This window comes from Zootoca vivipara, chromosome 15, assembly GCF_965207765.1.
Source record: "Zootoca vivipara chromosome 15, rZooViv2.hap1.1, whole genome shotgun sequence".
NCBI lineage: Eukaryota > Metazoa > Chordata > Lepidosauria > Squamata > Lacertidae > Zootoca > Zootoca vivipara.
The window spans coordinates 31,066,706-31,089,590 of record NC_142598.1 but is presented as its reverse complement, the minus strand read 5'-3'; the positions used below and the strand labels follow the sequence as shown (position 1 = coordinate 31,089,590).

General features: G+C 45.4%; 1 protein-coding gene and 1 long non-coding RNA gene across 13 annotated transcripts in view; one reads left to right on the top strand and one right to left on the bottom strand.

Annotated features, from left to right (window-relative positions):
- NFIB (nuclear factor I B) overlaps positions 1 to 12,601 on the bottom strand; it is a 204,859-nt gene extending 192,258 nt beyond the window's left edge. For 6 of the 12 annotated variants that reach the window (XM_035140574.3, XM_088658444.1, XM_088658447.1 and 3 more), the window contains exon 1: positions 11,960 to 12,601. In XM_035140574.3, the coding sequence (XP_034996465.3) occupies positions 11,960 to 11,977 (18 nt within the window). In that variant the 5' untranslated portion in view covers positions 11,978 to 12,601. Of the gene's footprint in view, positions 1 to 1,618; positions 1,774 to 11,959 lie in introns of those variants that run through there. The other 6 variants (XM_035140573.3, XM_035140575.3, XM_035140579.3 and 3 more) reach the window with 1 other exon arrangement.
- On the top strand, positions 4,352 to 10,689 carry LOC148683433 (uncharacterized). The gene is made up of 2 exons (XR_015947204.1): positions 4,352 to 4,513; positions 10,455 to 10,689. It is a non-coding gene; the product is annotated as an uncharacterized LOC148683433 (long non-coding RNA).
- Positions 12,602 to 22,885: the final 10,284 nt, after the last annotated feature.

Here is a 22,885-nt window from a genome sequence, read left to right as displayed (position 1 = left end):
CTTAAAGTAGCCAAACTTATTTCTATGCAAATGTTCCCAATACAGAGGTGGAAGTATCAAATTTTGCACGCAGCAGAGTACCTAGTGAATGAAAAAAATCTGGTAATGCTGTATGTCTAAATCTATTACAATATACCTATATGCTGGGATGTTGACTTTTTTTTGACATGTTTCAAATATCTTACAACACCTTTTCCCACCTGTTTTGCACCAATGAAGTTTACATTCCCTTGCCGAAAAGATCCCCAAGTTAATCACACTTTGATGCCAAACAAAATATAAACAATAAAAAACGTGTCAGCCAAAAAGCTACATGACTGTATCCAATCACTGAATAAGCCTTATCATTGTTTAAATCTTCATTCACAATGCTGTGAATGCCTCAGTCCTTTGGAACCACAATGGCTTCTAATTGTCAAATGAAATCTTAATTATTTAACTATATCACAATGTATGCCACAGAAATATTAAACAACTCAGAGCCTTCTTTTCTTTCCACACCTATTAGTCATATAATTGCAGATTAAACCATTCAAATTGCACCCTGCTAAGATTTTAACTAGAACTGTTCAGAACTGACCTAGAGCTTCACATTTTACCTGAAATATACTCTGACCACTTAACAATAATGTTACTAACGTTACATGCTGTAGACCCTTAACATCTCACATGGCACTATGCTGCAATTTATATCGGATCAGAATCTGCAATCTTTTTCTTTTATTTATTTATTCTAAAGCTTTTATCCTGCCAATCATCACAAAAGACTCACCATATGTTAAAACTATAAATACCTTCTTTGCATCAAAGCTATTTGCAGTTAAAACTTTTTTAAAACATTATTTGTCCAAATGCTCTACCAAGTAGTAGAATTTATATGCAGTACATAAAATGACTCTTTCTAACATCCAAAAGAATACGCAAGCCTGCAGGCCAAAAGTGACAGCAAAAGTTTAATTTTGTTTTTGACCTTGGACATCGACTTTATAAAGTTACAAAAAACCGAAGTAAAGCAGGAAAAATGTACTGGATAGCCAAATGAGAACTCCTACTGCTCAGAGACCTTTTCTTTTCTTTTCCAACGAACCTCACATTACTGGAAAGGCTATACACTAGTATATGATAAAATTCAGCATGGGATCCTATTATGTTGCCACTGTCAATGGTTAATTAAAGATAATGGAACACTTTCTCCTTTTTTCACGGAGATACCTAAACAGAAGAGCTGGTAGCAGCAATAGTATTTTCTGGTCTAGATCAATACGATTCGTACCTACGTTTTCATTATAGACTTTTCTCATATATAACCACTGGGATTATTTCCTCCAGAAACAATTTAACAATATTTAACAACACCGGCATTTAAATAAAATAAAATAAAACATTGCATTCCTTCTTCCGCCCCGCGTCCTTCCCGCACACACACACACCTCGAAGAGATAAGATTTCACAACTTAACAAAACGCATGCAACACAGTTGAGCCCCCCCCCCCATAAAGTCCCGAGCGGCTCGAACAGTTTGCAACTCCTACAAACCCACCCGCCTGCCGAGCGCAAGTTTCGTGTTTTGTTTTGGGGGTTTTTTTTGGATTTGTAAGAAAAAGCGATTAATATATACCTGAGTGAGACAGATGGGAGAATACATCATGACTTCGCTCTGAGAATGCGCTTCTGCGGAGAGAAAAAGTATCAAAAGCGCAACGGTCTCATCTGTTCATGTTAAGAGTCATCGGGCGAAATCGGAATCAAGAAGGAGCGACCGCGGAGCGCCGCGAGTTCCCGACAAACCCCAGTCCTCCTTAAATAGCCAAAAGAGATTCAAGTTCACTCCGAGCGCTGGATTTCCCGGGGTGAAATCCAATCTGCACTTTTTAACCCTCTTGTGTCTCGGAGACTCCGGCTTGGTGCTGCTGCTGCTGCTGCTGCAGTTGCTGCTGGTGGATTGGGGCTGGGGGGGGGGAGAGAGAGAGAAACCGGATGGTGTGCGGGGGGGGGGGGCTGAATGGATGGAATGCAGCAGGAGTTAAGGAGGAGGGGGGGTTGGCGAGACTTTTCCCTTCCCTCGCTCGCGCTGCGTTTTGCACCACCACCGCCACTTCTTTCTTTCCCGGATCTGCAATCGCTCTTGGAGAAGCTGTCGCGGCGCGGGGGTTGATACACCACGGTACTGTCAAACCCCGTTGCCAAAGTTCAAGGTTGCTGCGGCGGCTGCGGAGGAGGAGGAGGAGCGGAGCGGGAAAGAAATCCTGGCGCGCGCGGTGATGGCAAGGCGAAAGTTTTGCAAAGGAAGAGAAGCCCTGTGCGCTCGAGCGCCAGCCCGGGAGTGTGCGCGCGCGCGTCCCCCCAAGGCTGCAAAACACTTCGCAGCAGCGGCAGCAGCAGCGCGCAACCGCCGGGCTCCTCTCGCGGCGGCAGCAGCAGCAGCCTGTGCCTCCCTCTCTCCCCTCCCAACCCTCCACCCCCTTTCTCTGTGGATAATGTTCAGAGCCTGCTTTCCAAACGCCCACTGTAATAAAAATGATCTCTTGAAAATTCAAAACGATCAATCTCTTTCTTCTCCCCCCCCTTCTTCTTCTTCCCGTCCTCCTCCTCCTCCTCCCTCTTCCCCCTCCCTCCTTTATGATCTCCTTTCTGCAAGACCTGGACGTTCAAGAAGGGGAGGGTGTGTGCGTGTGCGTGTTTTTGGTGGGGTTTTTTTGCATTGCACCGAGCGCACTTCTCCGGGTCCGTCCCGTCCCCCGCGCTCAAGCTCTGCTTCCCCGTCCCCCCGTCAGACTCCAGGATTTCGGTTTATTATTTCATTACACCATCGATGCTCGCCCTCCTCCTCCCCCAGCTGCTGCTGCTGCCGCCGCCGCCGCTGCTGCAAACACATTCCTTTCCAAGCCCCCTCCCCTCGCCGTGCCTTTTTCCTCTTTATTAATCATCATCTCGCACTGTACGAGAGCTCGGCTGCTGCCCATTTCGCAAACATGCTTTTGCACTTTCTCCCGCTCTCACCCTCCCGCCCCATGGTTAACCGTTAGGGGGAACTCTGTGCTGGGGGAAAGGAGAGAGGGGGGGCGTCTGGGTTTGGGAGAGGAGGACGCACACTGGGGAGAGGTGGACAGGGGGGGGGTTGGACGGCGGCGGGGAGATTATTTGCAAAGCGCAAGTTCCCCGAGAGCGCCAAAAGAAGGGAACAGCCCAACTTCGCTCCTGAAAAGCTCCCGCTGGAAAATTCCCGCACAGAAAAAAGTGGGGAGGAGGAAGAGGGAACAAAAAAGAAAAGGGAAAGTGCGGGGGGGAAGCAACCCCCCCTTAAAAAAAAGTCCGCCGCTCTGTGGACATTCGATCTCGCAGATGCGGGGGAGACGTGCGGGGGCTACAAAGCCGGAAACTTTGCCAGCTCGCCACTAATTAGCCAAACAAGAATGGAGAGGGGTGGGGGCAAGGAAATGTGCGCCGGAGGGTCTTCCTTTGCAAGAGGCATTCCCAGCACGGGCAGCGTCTACAAACCTCGCTACCCTGTCGCCTTGCATGTGGAGCCAAGGTCACTGCATTGTGTAGCTAGTGCTTGGGGGGGGGCAAAGTGGGGGGGGGTCTCTCTCTCTCTCTCCCCCCGTTGCAATATGGGGCTGGGCGTGCTCTTGCAGACACCCTGTGACGGAACGGAGTTGGGAGGGGGGAAGGAGAGGAGACGCCCTCCTCCCGGGGAGCCCCTTCCACGTGGCCCCTATCCCCCGCCCGGCGGCAGAGGAGCCGCCGCGCTCACGCGCGTGTGCGCTGCTCGGATAGGCTGGTTTCCCGTCCCTCTCCGGCGGGCTTTTTTTCTCCCCTCAGCTCAAGGAGGGAATGGGTGGCGGATTCCTCCTGAGGGGGGAGGAAAGGAAAAAAGCCCGCGGTAGCAGCACACTAGTCTGCTTTCAATCTCGCCAGCCAGTCCGTGCCAGGGAACTGAAAAGAGTTCGCGCGCCCGCGCGCGGGGGTTGCAGCCTTTTTTCGCTTCAAGGAATGCAAGCGAACTATAAAAAAAAAAAAAACACGCAGGCCGACCAGGTTCTCACACGGTGCGAAGATCCGGGAATATAACTTTTGGGAACGTGTCCCCTTTTCATTCTGCATCCAGGTATACACACATATATATTAACTCCTGAGGACAGCTGCTCCGTGCACGGTCTAGCCTAGTCCATGAAAGCTTGTGTGCCATAAGATTTATTATTTTTTGCATTTAAGGTGTTGCAGGGCTCTTCGCTCTTTTCCTGCAACAGACTCGAAGTAACCCCCCTCGCGGGTTGACAACATAAAGGGGAGGTTGCAAAAGGACAGCCTTCTAAGGTTGCCAACTGGGAAATTTATTTTCCAACTTATTGCACTAGAACATTGCAGCTGTATAAGGGGCATTCCTTTGCTTAAACGCGCCCAACGCTCACCCTGCCCTGCCTCAAATTCTGCAGTCTTTGACCTGATGAACCAAAACAGGCAAAAGCGAGACTCTTCCACCAGGCCAGCGCCTGCCTGCCTCCTGCCTCAGGTAAACTTTCCTCCTTGGCCTCTCCCTCCAGCCCCTTCCCCCCGCTGTGTAAACTGTCCTGAAGGGACCAGTGACTTTTCCTTTTTCCCTTTTTCTTTTTTTCTTTTTTGCAAAGTGGGATTTATTCACGTCAGGCATTTCACAACGACACATCAAGAGAAGCAGGCAGGTTCAAGTCAACCATGAAATGGTCACTTTTTAACCCCGTCCTGTCCTCATTAGGGAAATACTCAAACACAACCCTTTCTCAAAGGGGTCTCTTAATGAGGGGAGCTTGCCAAGTCGAGCAGCTGCAATTGCCATAAATTTACAAGCCAGAGGGAGGGGGAGGAAACAGAGGGGTTGGTACAAAGCAGGTAATGTCAAAGCAAATGGCTATGTCCAACAGATTAACCCTTCAAAGGCAGCCCACCTCAACTGTACCGGTAGGTGCACTTCCCATTGGTGTAAACCCATAGAAATAACACTTTTCCTCTCTTATTAAGGAGTGCTGTAAAGTGACTACTTTAGAGTACCGTTCTTCACTTTAGATAGAGTGAATCACACACAATTTTTTAAAAAATATCCGAAAATGCTCTAAGGCCTACAGGCAGGGTGGGGAGGGGCGACAATTCTGGTTTAAAGACCTGAAGTTTCCCTTGTGAATAAACATTCAGCATGTCCTCCATTAAACTGCCATAAAAGACAAATTCACCAACATACCTGAACATACCTTTTTCCAACTGCTGGGACTCTTGAACAACAAGAGTCTTTATAAAAAACACACACACACACACACACACACACACACACAAACCACTGAACTATAGACATAGCAATTTTGTGAATGACCCAGATTAAATATGTATACAAAGCAGCCAAAATCTTTATATATCTATTTAATAGATAAAATAGTGACCTGCAGCACCCCATAACGTAGCTACCAGGGGGCTGAAAAGCGTTCTCCCAATGGTACTCTCTGGAAACGGACCCAAAGGTAGAGTCAGAAGGAACTACTTTGTATTACAAGGCTCCCCCTTTCCATTCTCCAGAGCTGGTTGGAGAGGGTACCACGGTCAATGGAAAGCTGAAGAGAGGTCAAGAAGCAGAAGATTGGTCACACTTCCCTGACCCTCTCTGTAATGGTCATCCATTAGGGCAACCAAGGCTGACTTAGTCTCATGGTCAGGCCTGAACCCAGACTTAAGACCAATGGGTTTCATTGGAACTGATGTTCCATAAGAGCATAAGAAAACCCTCCTGGACCGGCTCAATGACCCATCTAATCCATCACCCTGTTCTTATGGTAGCCAACCAGATGCCGAATGGGATCCCCAGGTAAACACTCACGATCACGCTGCACTTGTGTGATCTCAGAAGTCTCGGGTTGTAGCATCCCTTTCAAGCTATGAACTTTTCAGTGGCCTTGGACAAGCTACTGTCCAGCAGAGATAATACTGCAGACTTACCTCTTTACAGGGTTGTTGGAAAGACTGTTGCAATGTGAAGAACATTTGGTAGTCTGAAGTGCTCTTTGCTCACACATTACTCACATTTAGGAGTCTCTATGTGATCAAGGGGAAGTAGGGTTGTGCAGATGTCCTCACCCTCAAGGGTGAACAGGCCCCACATCTGACACACGTGTTAAGACACAGAGGGTCTAAGTGAAGGTCTTCGTAATACCTCTGCACAGTCAGGGTCCCAACTCCTGGGGAGCTCTATACATGTAGGCATAGCCTTCACCTGTACAGATGTCCACACCTAACATGTGAATGTCAGGGTCAAAGGAGATCACAGGACTGCAAGGGGCCAGCAGCACACCCCTGTAATTTTTTGATCACCTAACCGGGGCTTGGGCAGAGTACTTCCATTTACATGGTTCCATTGTTTCATAATTATCTGCCACTGTTCACCGCCTCACATGCACCATGTGCACAGAATTCTGTTTTTCCATGTAACTGAACTTTCGCAGCAAGTCCATCAGTTTTGTGTAATAACAATGAATACATTTTAAATGTCTCCTTCCTTTCATCTCTGAAAGCGGGCGGTGGACCAAGTTAGCTTTCAATCTTAGAATTACGTTCTCAATGTGAACATCAAGCTTCATGGTACATAAAATCATAGAGTTGGAAGGGACCCTGAGGGTCATCTAGTCCAACCCCCTGCAATGCAGGAATCTCAGCTAAAGCACCCAGAATAGATGGCCATCCAACCACTGCTTAAAAATCTTCAAGGAAGGAGAGTCCACCTCCTCTTGTGGGAGTCAACTCCATTTTCGAACAGCTCTTACTGTGGAAAGTTCTTCTGTATGTTTAGCCAGAATCTCCTTTCTTGTAACGTGAAGCCATTGGTTCAAATCCTACCCTCTAGAGCAGACTCTAGAGCAGAAGAAAACAAGCTTGTTCCCTCTTCCATGCAACAGCCATTGAGATATTTGAAGATGGCGATCATACCTATCCAAACTGTCCAAAACTATCGTGAATCAGTACAAAACTGATTTTGAAGGGAGATCTCAAACCGCTAACAAACAGAAAACACCACAACATAGAAACTAAATTGAAAGCTTCACTTGGTTTTGAGAATAAATATCCAGACTTGCACTGGATCAGTCCCACCTGCAATCGTATATCACACTGCATTGGCTAGTTTGATCCTTTCCAAGGGCTGGAGCACCCATACTGTTTTTATTGTAGCACTGGTCACTCAATGATAACTTAGCCCAGTTTGCTTGCACAATTTAGAAGCACTTGAGGTGTTGTACTCAACTATCATAGCCCAGCTCCTCATCCTTGCTGGACACTTAGAGAGGGTGAACAGCTTTGTAACATGAAGGCTGTATAGGTTAAGTCAGGCTTCCTCAAACTCAGCCCACCAGATGTTTTTGGCCTACAACTCCCATGATCCCTAGCTATGGTAGCAGGACCAGTGGTCAGGGATGATGGGAATTGTAGTCTCAAAACATCTGGAGGGCCGAGTTTGAGGAAGCCTGGGTTAAGTCATTCAAACTGTTATAACCTAAGGATAGGCCATTTTCATAGGTAGTGACAGCAACATGTGTTCTGGTCCGTAATCACCATAGATGCTACACACACAAGAACCCAATGCCACCAGTGGCAAGAACAGCATCCATAGCATGTTTTTTGGTCATGTCAAGAGAAGTAAATTAAATAAGCTAATTGCTATGGCTCACAGCTGATAGGTGCACAGCTGCTGGCATTATCACAATACATAAAAGGGGGGCAGAGTCACCTATGGAAGCGACCCTTTTACACACACGTAGCATACATATTCATAGTGCAAGGAAGCTGTGAAAACACAGATAACCAATCTTCATTTCCCATAAGAGGAAATAAAGTAAGAGACGAGAACTCAATGACTTCTGGCGCAGTGATGGGGAGCCTCCTGAAAACTTTGATTGTATGTCTGTCCTCAGGTGCCCGACAGATACAGATTCACTCACTGAGACACCGACAAACCAGCAATACGAGCTTAACAAACAGCAGTGCAACTGCAGGCTTTTCCAGGAACAAGACTGAAAGCAAAGAGCAAACAAGCCCATTCCATAAAGACATCCTTCAGAAGGGAGGGGAAATTATTTTGTGATTCATCAAAATGAATGCCCATCTTTAATAATCTAAGCATAATAACCACATGCTAGCAACATTCACCAGCTCCAGAAAGTTTCTCCCGAGGATATAGAGTACAGTAATTACTTAAGAATATACAGAAGCATAAACAGGTATCACACACATGCCAACCCCAAACATGCTCCTGGAGGATATTTTACTGTAGAGTGTCATTTGCTGAATTAACGCAATAGGTTTTGTGAGAAATAGCTCCTCTGCAGAAGGCAAAACATAGCAAATTGCCCTTAAGTAGGCATAATTCAACACAGGAAGGCAAGACAAATATGAGGAATACACTGCCAGAAAATATAGAAGAAGTCCTCCTTTAATTCTACACAAATGTACCATATGACTTAAAGAAACCAATTGTACAGCTCTCAGTACATTTCCTTTTCTTATGCACGTCTGTTTCTGAATATTTATCTTTTGATGGTGCTCAAAACACATGGAAACCCTGCAACTGTTTCCCTCATGTCCACAATTCTGTAATGATTTCTGATAGCAAGTTTTAATTTTGACTTCTGTGGAGGGATATAAGCAGTCACTTAGCTGGTCCGTTTGAGAATGAAACATATAGCATTGTCTTAAATAGTACTTGAAAGTATGCCCTCAGAACCCAAGAATCAGACAGCACAGAATACTGAGAGAGAGAGAGAGAGAGAGAGAGAGAGAGAGAGAGAGAGAGCGAATCCACTTAAGAGTCTTGCATTGCCTGCACTACAGTGGAACACTTCCAGTCTTCCTGAGATGGGAAGGATTAGACATTTGTGAATAAGAGAAGGGGGGGGAGTTAAAATAGGCCACAGAGAGCTTTCCATAGTACAAAAAGTACCTTTTTAACATAGCCACATACCTTATTTGTATCTAATTATATGTCTAGATAGCAAAGAATACTGGGCTACTTAGACTTGCTCTTCACCCCTGCTCCCGACATCCCAGACATATGTATATATTTATATTTGTCTTGGGGGACAACATTAAGTTAAGAAATTACAATGTTAATTATGTTACTGCCAGTATAAACATGCACAGTTATTAAAGACGTCGCATACCAATCTGTCTGCCTAGATTTCAAGCGTATGTACAGTTGAAACTCACCGAGCAAGCAGCACTGATTTCAGTGCAACGTACGAGGTTAGCCAGCTCAACTGTATGCTTAATCAAAAACTAGAAACTCTGAAAGGTCTGGTTAGCTCTCTCCACCCCACACCCCAGCCACTATTAGACGACAATTCAGTGTTTCATTCTATTGGGCTCAGAAACAAAATGCTCTTATTCTTTCTGCCTTAACGCACGATGCTGCAAAACTTTGCACGCACATTCCAAAGTGCTTTGGCAATTATATTTCTAAGAGGGCAGAGAAAGCAGAATGGGAAAGCCCTATGTCTGGATCACTGATAACATGGGAGTCTGTCCATTGTGTGACAAAGCTCTACTTTATTTATAACAGCACTGTAAAACCCAGATGCAACATGTACATTATCTCAGCAAATTCTATTACGGTACATAAAGATGTGTTTCCTCCCCTCTATACATTAAAACATATTTTAGTTTTTTTTGCATTTTAGTTCATTCCTATTTACATACTGCTGTTATTATCCCCATATAACATTAGGACGAAGCTACCATTCACTCATGATACTTTAAAAAAAAATTAAATCTGTATCTTGTTCAAAAAATCTTTATTTGTGTTCTAAAGCTATTCCTGTGTGAGGAATCAGTCTTCCAACTAAACTTAAGAGTGTTTAAAAACATTTACAAGCATTGTAGTTTCACACCATGCAGATTCGTAACACAGCAATACTGTACATTTTAAATCAGGAACACAGTCAGTGTTCCTTGGAACAATAAAATAAAAAGCAAGTTAAATACTGTGCTACAAATCTTCGCCAAACTGTTTCTCTGGGCATGGGTGTGTTTTTGCATGTGCAAGCGCACATGTGCTCACCTATTCAGCAAAAAGGATTTTAATTTTAACCCGAATTAGAAAATGACTGCAATTGGAAAAAATAAATGGAATTGCCATGATTTCTAAATGCACATCAGATTTTTATGCGTTTACATTTCGGCGCTACTCTTTATTTTATTTTATTTAAAAACGCCACTGAGCGAAACTGCACCCTGGCTACTAAGCTGCGAATTAATGTCCTCGCTTAGTAAAAGTTTTCCTAGTCAAAGAACTGTGTGCACATAATTCATGCATACTTCTGAGTACGCAGCTATTTAAATGTCTGTGGTGTGCGCACACATATCTCCCTCACAGCCTGTGTGCTTGACCTCTGTCCACATATGGTTTGATGGTGTCTCTTAATAACCGAGCTTCCTCCATTTCGCAGACCAGAAAATGCAAACATCAGACCTCAAATATAAAACTGAAAACCACAACGTCTTACGTTACACAACTTAAGAAGTTTCTGCCCTGGCTGCAAAAAAAAGGTCAAGTTCACTCAACCCTCACTTTCACCAAGTAAGAACAAAGGAAACACTAATGTATTGATCCGAAACTACCTAAAGAACCAGTTATAACATTTTTTCTAAAACTGCTGCATTAAAAAAAAGTTTCTAATTGTAGTTGCTTTTTTATTTTATTTTTATTCCTGGGCTTCCTAGTTAAAAGTTGCTCAGGATCACTTCAAAGAATTGCTCGCGTTAATCTTGTGTATTTTGGCGCCTTTTGCTCTACCAGCTACTGCACTGCACTGCAAGCGGGGCGGGGCGGGGGGGGGATCCGAGAGATCTTGTCTGTCCCGTCTCAAGTTCAATGGCAGCATTTCCGCAGGAGGAGGAGGCGGAGGAGGAAAAGATGGCCATGTTCGCAGCCCTCATAATAATTCAGATCACGCCACATCGGCATCTTGTGTCAAAGTCGAACTGGCTTCCCCGCCCCCTTCAAGCCAAGAGCTGCCAAGTCTTCACACACTCCGCATTCAACCACAACTTAATGGATGGGATATTGTGCATTAAAATGTGGCCCAGACACAGGCGGAGAGACGACAAGCGGGAAGAGGCAGGCACAGACCCGGGGAATAGGAAGGAAAAGCATAAAAGGAAAATGCACAACCTCCCAGGAAAAAAAAAAAAACAAAACCCAACAACAACAACAGTTGAGAACTGCGGAGGGATACAGCGAGCAAAGACCCAAACACACACACAATAAATAGTATTTCAGAGGTGCAAAATAAACAATACTGTTGGATACTGTATCTCCATATTAGCTTGGAGTCAAACAAAATGCAGATGCATGCATGCTTTTGCTAATAAAAAGCTACGTTTGTATTAATTGGGGGAGGGCACACACCATGGGTAGGAAAGACCAGATTAGCAAAAGGACGCAACAGCACACATCTACAACAAGCAAAAAAAAAAAAAGGACTACAGAGCTGCAAAATGAATCAAACCCACAATTCGTGTTTAATCTTTCCAAGTGTTTAACGGAGACCCGTCAGCGAAAGGTTAGGAGGGAGGGGAGAAAGTTGGAAACAGGAAATGTTACCAAGTTCAGCACTTTTGTACACAAAACTCCCACCGACAGTTTCAAAGTGTGACCCACATACAAAAGCTGCCAAGACTTTGGGGGGTGGGGGGTGGAGGGGGGGAGATAAGGGGGAGCAGCAGCAAAACACAACACACAACACAACTACTTTTAGAGCTCATCCGATAAACCCAGAAATGATCTACGTTGACAAAAGGGGGCGAATATACGGCCTCCCCACTTTGCAAACCAAAAGACACAATAATCTCAAAGGGGTTGGGGAGGGGAAAGGAGAACAGCCAACAAGCAAGTTCGGAAGGAAAAAAGGAAAAAAAGAAGAAACACAGTATCGTTTCCAATGCCACATACCATTGTACTGTATTGCATTAAACGTATGGGATCCTGAATTCTGTAACTCAACACGGGACCGTTGGCTTCACATTTCTCAGTGAACAAATGGCCTGCGTTTCTCAAGGGGTGCTGTTTTTTTTTTAGTTTTGTTTGTTTAGTTTGGATTTCCCCAGAGTAAAACCTCTTGTCTTTTTTTTTTAACGTATGGATAGGTAGATCGACAGAGATTTTTGTTTTTTTTAAAAAAAAAAACAAAATTTTAAAAAAATCGAAGAAAGAGAAGTATTTGCTCTTGTATTTTGTTTTTAAGGCAATCGGAGAGAGGGAAGAAGAAAAATCTTGATGAGTTTTTTTGCGGGGGGGATAGGTAAGGAGGAGAAGCAGCCAAGGCACACAAAAAAAGAGAGATGAAAAAAAAAGTCTACAGGCAGTGAGCGGCCCCCTCCTCCTCCTCCTCCTCCTTTCCCTCTTTTTCAATCTTCCTTCCTCTTTTGAGTTGCAAGGCTGGAGAGAGTACGCTGTGGTTGCTGACTTGAACGTGGTCCAGGAGAGGCTGAGCCCTTTTTTTTTCCAGCGGGGCTGGTCTCTATGTGTGTGTGCGTGTGTGTGCGTGTGCGTGTGTGTGTTTGTGTGTGCGCCTGTGCGTGTGTTGCTGCCTCTTTCTCCCCTTTTCTCTCCCCCCCCCTTGCGCGTCTTGGCCTCCTTCCACCGCGCTCCTATTGGCCAGCGCCGCGGCGGCTTCCCCTGAAGCACCGCCCTCTCAAGCTGCCTTTCGCCTCCTCCTCCTCCTCCCTCCTCCTCCCGCCTTCCTTTCCTCCCCTCCTCCCTCCTTCGGAACCCGTGGGAAGCAGCGGCTCTTCGCTTCCGCCTGGCGGCTGCATGAAACCGACCGAGGGAGGGAAGGGAGAAGAAAAGGGAGGGCATGGGAGAGGTTTTTTTGCATATTCATATCCGAGCAGCCAATCAGCGCCGGAGAACCGGAGCCGGGGACCCGCAATAAAGTATGCCGTTCCAGACAGGTCAGAGACCCTGAAATCACCGCATGTCAAAGAAGTCTGCAGACTCTTAAACAAAAGTGTGTGTGTGTGCGTGCGCAAACGGGTGCGCGCTTGCTGGAGAGAAAAAGAACCGAGGCATTTTCCCCTCTCCTAAAAGTTAAATTACGTTAAATCCCAGTATTGCTTTGTGGGAGTGCAGAATACAGTATTTGTTTAAAAACAACAACCTGATTACTTGATAACAGCAGAACAACGCCTGCTGTAAACGGAAAATGAGAATGGTAAGAAAAGAACAAAAAAACCCATCTTTGAATAAATAGGTTTTTTTTGTAGTGGTAGTACTTTTAAACAATAACACACAGTTATCTCTCCCCCCTTCTTTAATTGATTAAATAAAAGTTAACACAGTCTCTGCAAATAATAATAATAATAATAATAATAATAATAATAATAATAATAATAATAATAATAATAAACATAGCATTGAGTTTGCAGCATCATTTTCCATAATCTTAAAACATAAATGGTCAGTGGAGAGCTGACACTAAGTTAGCATTCATGAAACTGGTACCTGTCTGTAAGAGTCTGGGTCACCCACCTCCTAGCTAAGTTAATGGAAAGATCAGATGTGCAAGGAATACAGAATTAGCTTCATTGTAGAAATACACCCGGCCAGAGCTTTTGCAAACTGCCAATTCATTTACGCAGCTAAATTTGGAAACAAGAGGCAAACCTCTAAAGGCATCCAATTTTTTTAACAATTGCATTTTATGTTTCCTCCTTTCTAGCAGTCTGGCATAGTATAATAGCTTTACTTGACCTATCTTTGGTTTCCAACATATTTCATTTGAGTAGAACTGTATGAATATGTTCTTTCCAGCAAAAACAAAAACAAAAACCAGCCGGGTCAATACAAAAGAGAGAAATAATGATTTAAAAAACAAATTATAATGTCTTTTCGTATTGCAAATGTTTCAAGCTATAAATATTGAACTGTAACATAAACGGATATTTGAATTATAAATTTCTTCTTGCACCATTTAAAAAGACTTTTTAGGCTGGAGCATGGCCTATGGTACTGTATAGACAACAGAGGAATAAAACACTCCTTTTAAAGCTATCAACTTATATTATTATAAGCAATAATATAAAATATCCAGATGCTCATGCATTAGCTCAGTCACAATGACTTCAGAGGCTTCGCCTTTCAAATTAAACTGGTCTTTTGTTGTTGTTTTACTGTTGAAAATTATTTGTGAAATGGGCAAATACTGTCAGTGTAGCACAAGACCTTACAATCAATTTATCCAACGTTATACTCAGAGTAGACTCACTGAAATAAATGGCCACGACTAACTTTGGTCAATTAACTCCAGCGATTCTAATCTGAGCGGAGCGGAGCTGGATACAACCCTTTGGTTATTAATTTAAACTAAACTTCTAAAAAAATTATGAGTGTTCACATGAACAATTCATTAGCAAAACTTCGGGGGCGGAGAGCAGCTTGAAATACTCAGAAAATTGCTTGGGTCTTATTCCTCCCCCCCCCAGCCACCCACATTAAAAATATCTGCGGGGGGGGGGCGGGGAATTTGCACTGTACAGTGTTTGCATTCCCTTTGTTTAGTGAAAGTGATTGCTCAGGCGGTCTGTGCCATGGACTTTGCAAACTACATAACATCCAGTCAATTATCTGGTTTGCAGGCCTTTTTCCATGCCAGGGGGAACCTGTGGTTTTCCCCCCCCCCCCCGGTTTATAGAAGTTTAAAAGCCACAGACCAAGAATGCTGTACATTATATAGCACACTTTATTAAAATGACTGCAAATACATTACAGAGATTTGGGGCTTTAGGACTTTTTTATACTTTTTTTTTAAAGGCAAAGCCTGAAACCTCATCAGTGATGAGAATCCTGCAAGTCAAAAGGGAGAACATTGATGAGTGTCATATATGGTGACCTTGTATTCATATAACCTGGCCTAGCAATGCACTAACAGAATGGACTAAAGAGACACAGGCTCCTTAAAGAGAGAGACTTTTATTCGGCAAGCCCAGAATAAATGCAAGCTTGCATTTATATATCATTTTACCAAGAGCCTTAAAAAAAAGTTTCATGCCATGACCCTAATTTTGACACCCAGATTCCTGAATTTCATAGCATTCATGTGCAAGAAGCCTACAAACACAGGGCCATGCATTTGAGTTGAATGTAAAAACAATGCAGTTGCAGAGTGAAATGAAATATTTAAACAAACAATACGATCAGAAAAAAAATCTCCTTATTATATAATTCAACTTGCCACCCTGAGAAGAATGAGCTTTGATGTGGACAAATGTACACTACTTCCTTGTGCTTTTTAAAAATTAAACAGATTATAGTGAGGTTATTGATATGTAGGCTGCAAACTTCAGAAATATATTTTGTATTATGGGAGTATCTTCGGAATAAATGATCCGGAGAACAAAGCAGCCAGTTTGTAATTTTAAATTTCAGTTGAATCTACTTAACTGTGCTTCAACACAACCTCCACAAATTTAACATTCCACAACAACAAATATTCACATCAACAGATCTAATTCCCCCTCCCCACCTCATCATCGCTTCAGTAAGGGCAGCACTCTCCAAAATAGAGAGATTGAGGCTGCAATCCTATACACCTTTACACCCCATTAATCTGAACTGGGTTTTCTTCTGTGTGTCACAGAATAATAGAGTTGGAAGGAACCCTGAAAGTCATCTAGACCAACCCCCTGCAATGCACATGGTTCCCCGTCCAATTTGAAGCCGTATCAGACCCTGCTTCGCTTTGCAAACATGCTAGCAATTTCTTTGCTGCACTAAATCATACAATAATTTAGAGTGAACTTGTGTAGGATTGCACTGTGAAATGTCTCTTATGGAATAACCAGTGAACACAGGGCTACTATAGAGAGAAGGTAGAAAATGGATAAACGTAGGTAATTAGAAGAAACCTCTTTTGTTCAGGAGGTTGCTCTAAACTTTTTTTCACCTGCTGTTAACAATCGGTTAACTTGAAAAATATATAGTATTATTGAGCTGAAACCTGTTTGTCAATTTACAATGCAAGCCTTTGCTTGTCTGCTCAGAGGTAAGTCCCACTAAGTTCAAGGGGACTTACTCCCAGGTAAACAGAACACAGGATAGTAACTTCACTTCGCCAAACCATTATTGTCATTTTCAACCAAGTTCTAATAGTCTGTAATGCTTCACAGAAACAAATGAATTTTAAACTGTTGTTATTTATTGTAATATGATCTCTTTACAGCTTGACCTTTAATTTTCACTTGGAATCTTAAGTGGTACAACATGAAACTTATACCACTAAAACTCCTTTTGTTTTATAGGACACATTAGCACATCTGAAGTTGCTTTGGTTTTACATTACATTCAATGTGTTTGATATAATGTACAAAGACCTATATTGTTTAATACATGATTGCCTTTTCCCCCTCCCCCACATCTTCCTAGGAACTATGTTCTCAGCTACAGAGATTCCTTAGAACAATCCCAAGGACTTGTTTTGAATTTATGACATTAAAACCCATATAGGAAATAATTTACATCAAAATAGATAAAGGACATGTTAAAAACTATAGCAAGTTAAGACAGCTGGAATTCAATCTCTACATGTCTATATATAAACCAGCCTAGAAAAAAAAGAAAAATCATCTAAAGAGTCCGAAGATCTCAATTGTGGAGAGCCTGGGCACTTTTTATAGTTGCAATTAAGGATTTAAGAGTTGGGAAATGCCTTTAACATAAAAGAAGGGTATTTAAAGCGACTATTTAGGCTCACATCTCACCAAAAGAGGCAGGACAAAAAGTTAATATTTTTGTGACTTCCTTTACCTGGCAACATTTTATTATCAAGTCAGGTGATCGGCAGAGCACCATTGTGATGGACTTCACAAAAGAAAACAAAGGAAAGAGACTGGGAAATCACACAAGTTTAATAATTTTGTCCTCCTACTTTCTTCCAGGTAAAATTGCAGGTTGTGATGGCTCCACTGTTTGACCAAAGCTGAGAATTTTCACTCCTCTGCTCTCCTGTACTGGAGAAATGGAGCGACCCCAAAATTCAGGTATTTTTCTGGCACTGGGTAACTGCCCAGTAGGTCATAGTGGTTGAGGCAAGCTTCCTGGTGATTGTGTATGTGCTGATTGTCTTGTAGCAGATACAGAGTAGACTTCTCTTGAATTGGAGAGATAAAAATCTACACAGATGAAATGCAGACAGACACATGTGAAACCTTTGAAGACAGGGTACCCCGAGGCACTTTAATACTCCAGGTTCATTTTTTTCAGTTTCCTATTAAAACTATCTGCACCTTTATATGGTCTTCTTTGACGATTTCCTAGAGCGAGACAGTTCTTAATCTGGCATAAAGTGTGTCAGCCCCAAAGGCCACGTTTCCAGAAAGAACCGAGCAGATAAAGTAAGGTGATGCAATCTTAATTTGCTACACACAGGGAGGCTGGCTAATATGTTAACAACCCTAATTTTGTAATAGACCGTCACATGATAAGCTGTAACATGCATCTGTTCTTGCATCTTGTTATCATCAAGCAGTCAACACAGCAAAAGGCAGCGTGGGGAAGAGTTCAGAGCCATCAGCCAAAGGTCAGACTGGGTCAAGCAAAGGAAAGCTGCGTCAGTCCAGGGTCTGAATTGTGATGAAGGAAAACTAGAAAAAGATACTTCTGTTTTTCCAAAGTGAAATTTATGAGACTGAAGAAGGATCTATCTATCTATCTATCATCATCTATCTATCTATCTCAGGAGCAACATTAGGCAGGATTGGGAAACTGTCCCCAAATATCTTATGTAAACAAGAAGCACACATATATAAATAATCTTTTTATTATTATTATTGAAAGGTTTTGGAGTTTGTCACAATAAAAGAACCTCCCCTCCCCTTCCCATTTATATAAATAATCTTAAAGGAAAAGTGATCAACAAATGTTCAGAAGTTTGCTCTATTTTCATTTTTCTATTGCTTAGTGCAACCATCTCTCCCCCCCCCTTTTAGTAGGATTTGAAATGTAAATGTGTAGTTGTGCTTTTCCTCACATGCTTTGCAAGATGACGACGTATTATCGTAATTTTAATTCTGGAAAAACTAAACAAAAAATCCCATTAAAATGATTACGGTCCACTTCGAATTCAGACAAAGACTATTATCCATTAATCCCTATGTGTGTACATTCTCACTTCCAAGTATCAAATGTGTGCTGCAAATAAAAAATATGTTTTTTTATTTAAAATAAAACCCATAGAATATTGTTTTTAAAAGTTTTTGTTTGTTTAGGATAGCATGGATAAGATGAAACTGCTATAGCAATATCAATGAATGCACAGTATACAATTTTGCATTAAAAAAATTTGCACCAGTTTTGCATTAAAAAACTTTGTCCTGCAGTAGGCACCTGCAGGCATTTTGAAATCTGTGTTGAAATCTGTGGTTTAATTTTTTTTTTTTGAAATAAAAACAGGGCAAAAACCTCCTACTTAAACACCTTATGTCATCACAGTGATTACTGATGGTATGTGGGCACTGTTGAAGCAAGTAACCGACTAGAAGCTAGCATCCGTATACAATACCAAACAAAGATTAAAAAAAAGAATACAGAATTGAATTGCAATATAAGGGCACTGCATTCAGTCCTGCACACTGAAGAAATAGCCCAACCTGAAATAATATATCCACAGTCCAACAAGCGATCAAAGTATTGGCACAAGCCCTATTGATGCATGGCTTCCAGCAACAAAATTCTCATTGGCTGGAGTGATAATCAATTCTAACCAGGCCTCTCCATGAAAAAGTGAATGCCAAAGACCACAAAGGAAAGGACTTGCCACATTTCTTGATCCAGACCACAGCAACACCTTAGGCTTGAATCCAGAGGCCTTCATTTCCTCTACACTTCTGCTCTGCAGAATGCCACTTTGCAAAACGCGAGAGCAAAGTGCATATTCTAGGACAGACAGTCATCTCCCTCTGTTGTTTGTTTTTTGAAAACCTGACATCTCCAGCCATTGGATAGTGACACTCTCCCCTGCCGGCCTGCACTCCAAAAGGCGGCAGTAGCTGGAACTCTCACAGAAGGGGAAAGACTTTGGGAATCACTGCAGATCAATCTCATTGGTCCCTGGGAGTATCTCCCTTTCCCTGCCTGACACCTGCTGCCCAAAGCCTGCCAAACATGCCAATGTCTGAGGAGCAGATGCAGATGTGGCAGGAGATGTTACAACAAAAGGGCTTGTTCCTACAGACGTGTGGAAGGAATGGGCTGCTGCTGGCACACAAGGCTCGGTTTCCATGCACACGCCTCGGCTGTTTGGGTTGTCCTGTTTGCTTGGCTCTCTCTCTCCCCTCCCACCATCGCCTCCTTCCTCCTCCCCCCCCCCCCACCGCCACCCCAGGCAGGCTGCAGATTCTGTAGGATATGTTGCTCTCTTTACACACACACACACACAGAGAGAGAGAGAGAGAGGGAGAGGCTGCCCCACTGCACTGCATGCAGTTTTGAGATGCACTGCTTCAGCCAAGCTGAACTTTGCCATGAACCGGCAACTTCTGCAGGCCTGCAGTGACTTTAATATGCTGCAATGGCCACCAAGGAGTGCAAGCTGCTGGCAGATGGACCCCCTAATCATGAGAAAGGCTGTGTAGAAGCAAGCTGCTAAACTCCCCATGTATATGACAAGGACGACAGGCTAAAGGGTGCTGCAAGCAAGCTCTGTTATGGGAGCAGAGAAGAACTGCTTTTCCACGTCAGATGTTATTTCTTAACATATATTTGTTCTCTCCTGTTCCTTGTGCTTTGAAAATGCTGCCCCCCAAAGGGAGAGACTAACAACAGACAAGTTTGCACTTCTTGCCATCCTCACATGCGTTAAATCCCCTCCTAAGCTCAGGTATGATCTCTGGGCCACTGCAAAGTACAATTTCTCCCTTCCATTTTATGGGACCCTCAACATTTTATGGAAGCCCAACAATTTCTCAAGAGCATTTCCCAAAAGCGTGTGCGCGCGTGTGTGTGCGTGTAGTCACCACCCCCTTGTCACAGACTAACAAAATACTGGCAGGAGCTCCGTTTTCTGGTTCTTTGTTATTTGATCCACCTCCTGAAACTCCCATTTCTCTTGCCGGAAAGCTGTCGTCGATAAACGGTGGCAGCCTATGAGAGTGTATGGAGAGGGAGGGAAAAGGGAATGCCGTCGGGGAAAGGTTTAAAGCGACTATGGGCTGTGAGGGGAAGGCGAGAGGTGATGCGATGGTCTGGTGTCTTCTTCCTACACCGAGCAGTTTCCTCAAGTCTTCCGGCCTAAGCAAGACTGTGCCATCATGTTCACAAAAACAAAAAAGGCGGCACTCACCTGTCCCCTGTGTGACACCACCAGGGAGCCCGATCCCGCCCCAAGGAAGAGAGGAGCAGCCCCAAAGGAAACGAGGCTCGGGGCTGGAGACCCTCCTGCCTGTGGGTAGACCTGAGCCCTATAGGGAGAAGATTCCATAGGGAACGAGGCTTTAGGGGGCAGGACGCCCAGTTCAGTCAGAATAAAGAGGCTCAGCAGGAGCTAGGGGAAGAACGGTGGGGCTCCTCCAAACCCCCCACGAACGCAACTTGAGCCTTAGGAAACTGTTCCAGCAGGGGAAGCCCTTCTTCCTCCCTCCCCATAGGGCCGCGAAGAGGGCGAACTGCAACAGCCTTTCCCTCCTCCTCCTCTTCTTCTTCTTCCTCCTCTTCTGGGCGCCCTAGACCTCTCCGTCCCATCGTCCTGTTCTCCTTCGCTTTGCCCCGCTAGGCACCGGCATGGCTCTTTCCCCAGCGCCAGGCTAGCGAGGGATCTGCCTCACTTCGGACAGGCAGCTGGCTGCCTAGTGCGGGGATCTGCTGAGGTTGGCTGCAAAATGCAGCAGTTTGGGGATCAGCGCGGCGGCGAAACTCCTCCCTTCAGGAGCCTCAATGTGGTGTATGTGTAGATAGAGGGGGGGGTCATTTTAACACTCCCCCTCCTCTCCCTGATACTCCAAGACCACGGATCAGGAATCCTGCTTTGCCACGCGCCACACGGCGATCCTCCGTCTCTTCCAGCAAATGCCTTTCCCAGGGCCTTGCAGAAAAGGAAAAGCCGGATCCAGCTCGCTGAAACTTCGGCTTCAGGCAAAAAGGAGCCGGCAGCAAAGACTTTGAGGCCGCTGCAAAGCCCGAGCAGAGCCGCTTTTTCATTTCCTCTTTGCTCTTTAAGTGCCATTTTATCCCACCAAGTGCAAGTTCCGTTAAAGGTCATACCGTGCCAGGGGAGAGAAGAGAGATTTGGGCCTCCAATGCGGAGTGACTCCGCAGCAACCCCAAAGCCAAATTCAGCCCCATTCATTTGCCTGAGATTTCCTTTCTGCTGCTGCGGTTCCTGCGCGCTCTGGCAAGGGAGCAAGCCTCACTGGATTCAGCGGGACTTTCTCCCCCATAGTAAACGTGCATTGGATCGGGCTCTGCAATGTTGTTGATTTTTTTTGGGGGGGGGAGCCACGGGGCTAGTCTATACCTCCGGGAATCCCTTGGGGTCCTGCCCCCTTGCCACTGAGGGTGGGGGTGCTACCTAAGCGCACCCCCACGTGCGTCGCACCCCAGTTCTGAATGCCGACGAAGGTGCCCAACGCGTAATAGACGCGATGCAAACGCAGTTGCGGCGGGGTAGGGAAGGGCCAGAGGAGGGAAAGGAGGACCTGAAGTTCCCCTTGCTGGAGCCGAGGTCCCTTCGCAACCTATAAAACACTTGAGGGGGCCTACCCGCTCCCCAAAAAAGTTGGAGACGATTGGAATTCAAATGGTGCCCGTGTGCCGCATCTTGTGATCGATTATGTGTGACGAACGGGGCTTACCTGGGCTCCCCAATATGTTACTCAAGTGGGCTCCCCTGCTACTTTGGAGAGCGGGCTAGGCTCTTTGGGGGCCCGCCTCTGCGAGCAGCTGCGAGCGAGCCCCGGTTGGCTGTTTGAATGCCACCGTCCACAGTCTGCGCGAAGCAGAAATGCAGCGCAGCAGCCGCTCCTCCAAGGAGCCCCTCGAAGGCGAGAGCCGGCACTGCCTCCAGGCCTCTTCGGCCTGCGCTGCTGCCGCCCATCTTTTGCCAGGAGGAGCAGCTCGCCGGGCCCTGCTTCGGCCTCTCCGCTCGCCAAGCGCATCCCAGCCGTGGCCATCCATGGAGGGGTCCCGTGGCCGGCTGGCCCCTGGTTCAGAGCAGGCGAGCGAGGGCGGTGGGTGGCGCTGCCCCCGCAGGGAAAGAGGACCCTCGAGAGGCGTCCTCCTCTTGCACCTCCTGGGGCTGGGCGGTTCATTGCTGCCTTGCGAGACTTCAGCTCCTGCAGACTTCGCTCCTGGAGATGGAGAAGGGAGTGGAAGGCAGGGCAGGGCAGGGCAGGGCAGGGGGAGACAGGTCGCCCCGCTGCAGGCGCACAAGGTGCTTGTCGTGGCCACGAGGAAGCTACTGTGCAGGGCCAAAAGGGAACCCCAGACATCACGAGAGCCCAAGCTCCTCCCGCGGCTCGGTGCGAACCAGCTAGACAGCAACTTAGACAGGCACGTTCCCCAACAGCCCGAGCGAGACGCGGGGAAGTGGGGCGCGCAGGGAGGGGGCGAAGCTGCCTAAGCAACGACCCACAACTCGCACTGTCCCAAGAGCGGCTGGAGGGGCTGCAGGAGAGGCGCCGGAGCCGGAGATGCGCTTCTCCCGCACGTGGGAACGGGTGCCAGGCGAGACTCAGGCTGGCGAAAAGGGGCGAGGGCGACAGGAGCGCATCAGCACCAAGTTGCTGCTGGGGAAACTTCGCTGGGCAGGCGCCTCGGTCGAAGCAAGCCGAGGAGCGCATCTTCTTGGGGCGCATCCCAAGGAAAACCCCTCTACCTCTCCTTTCCTCC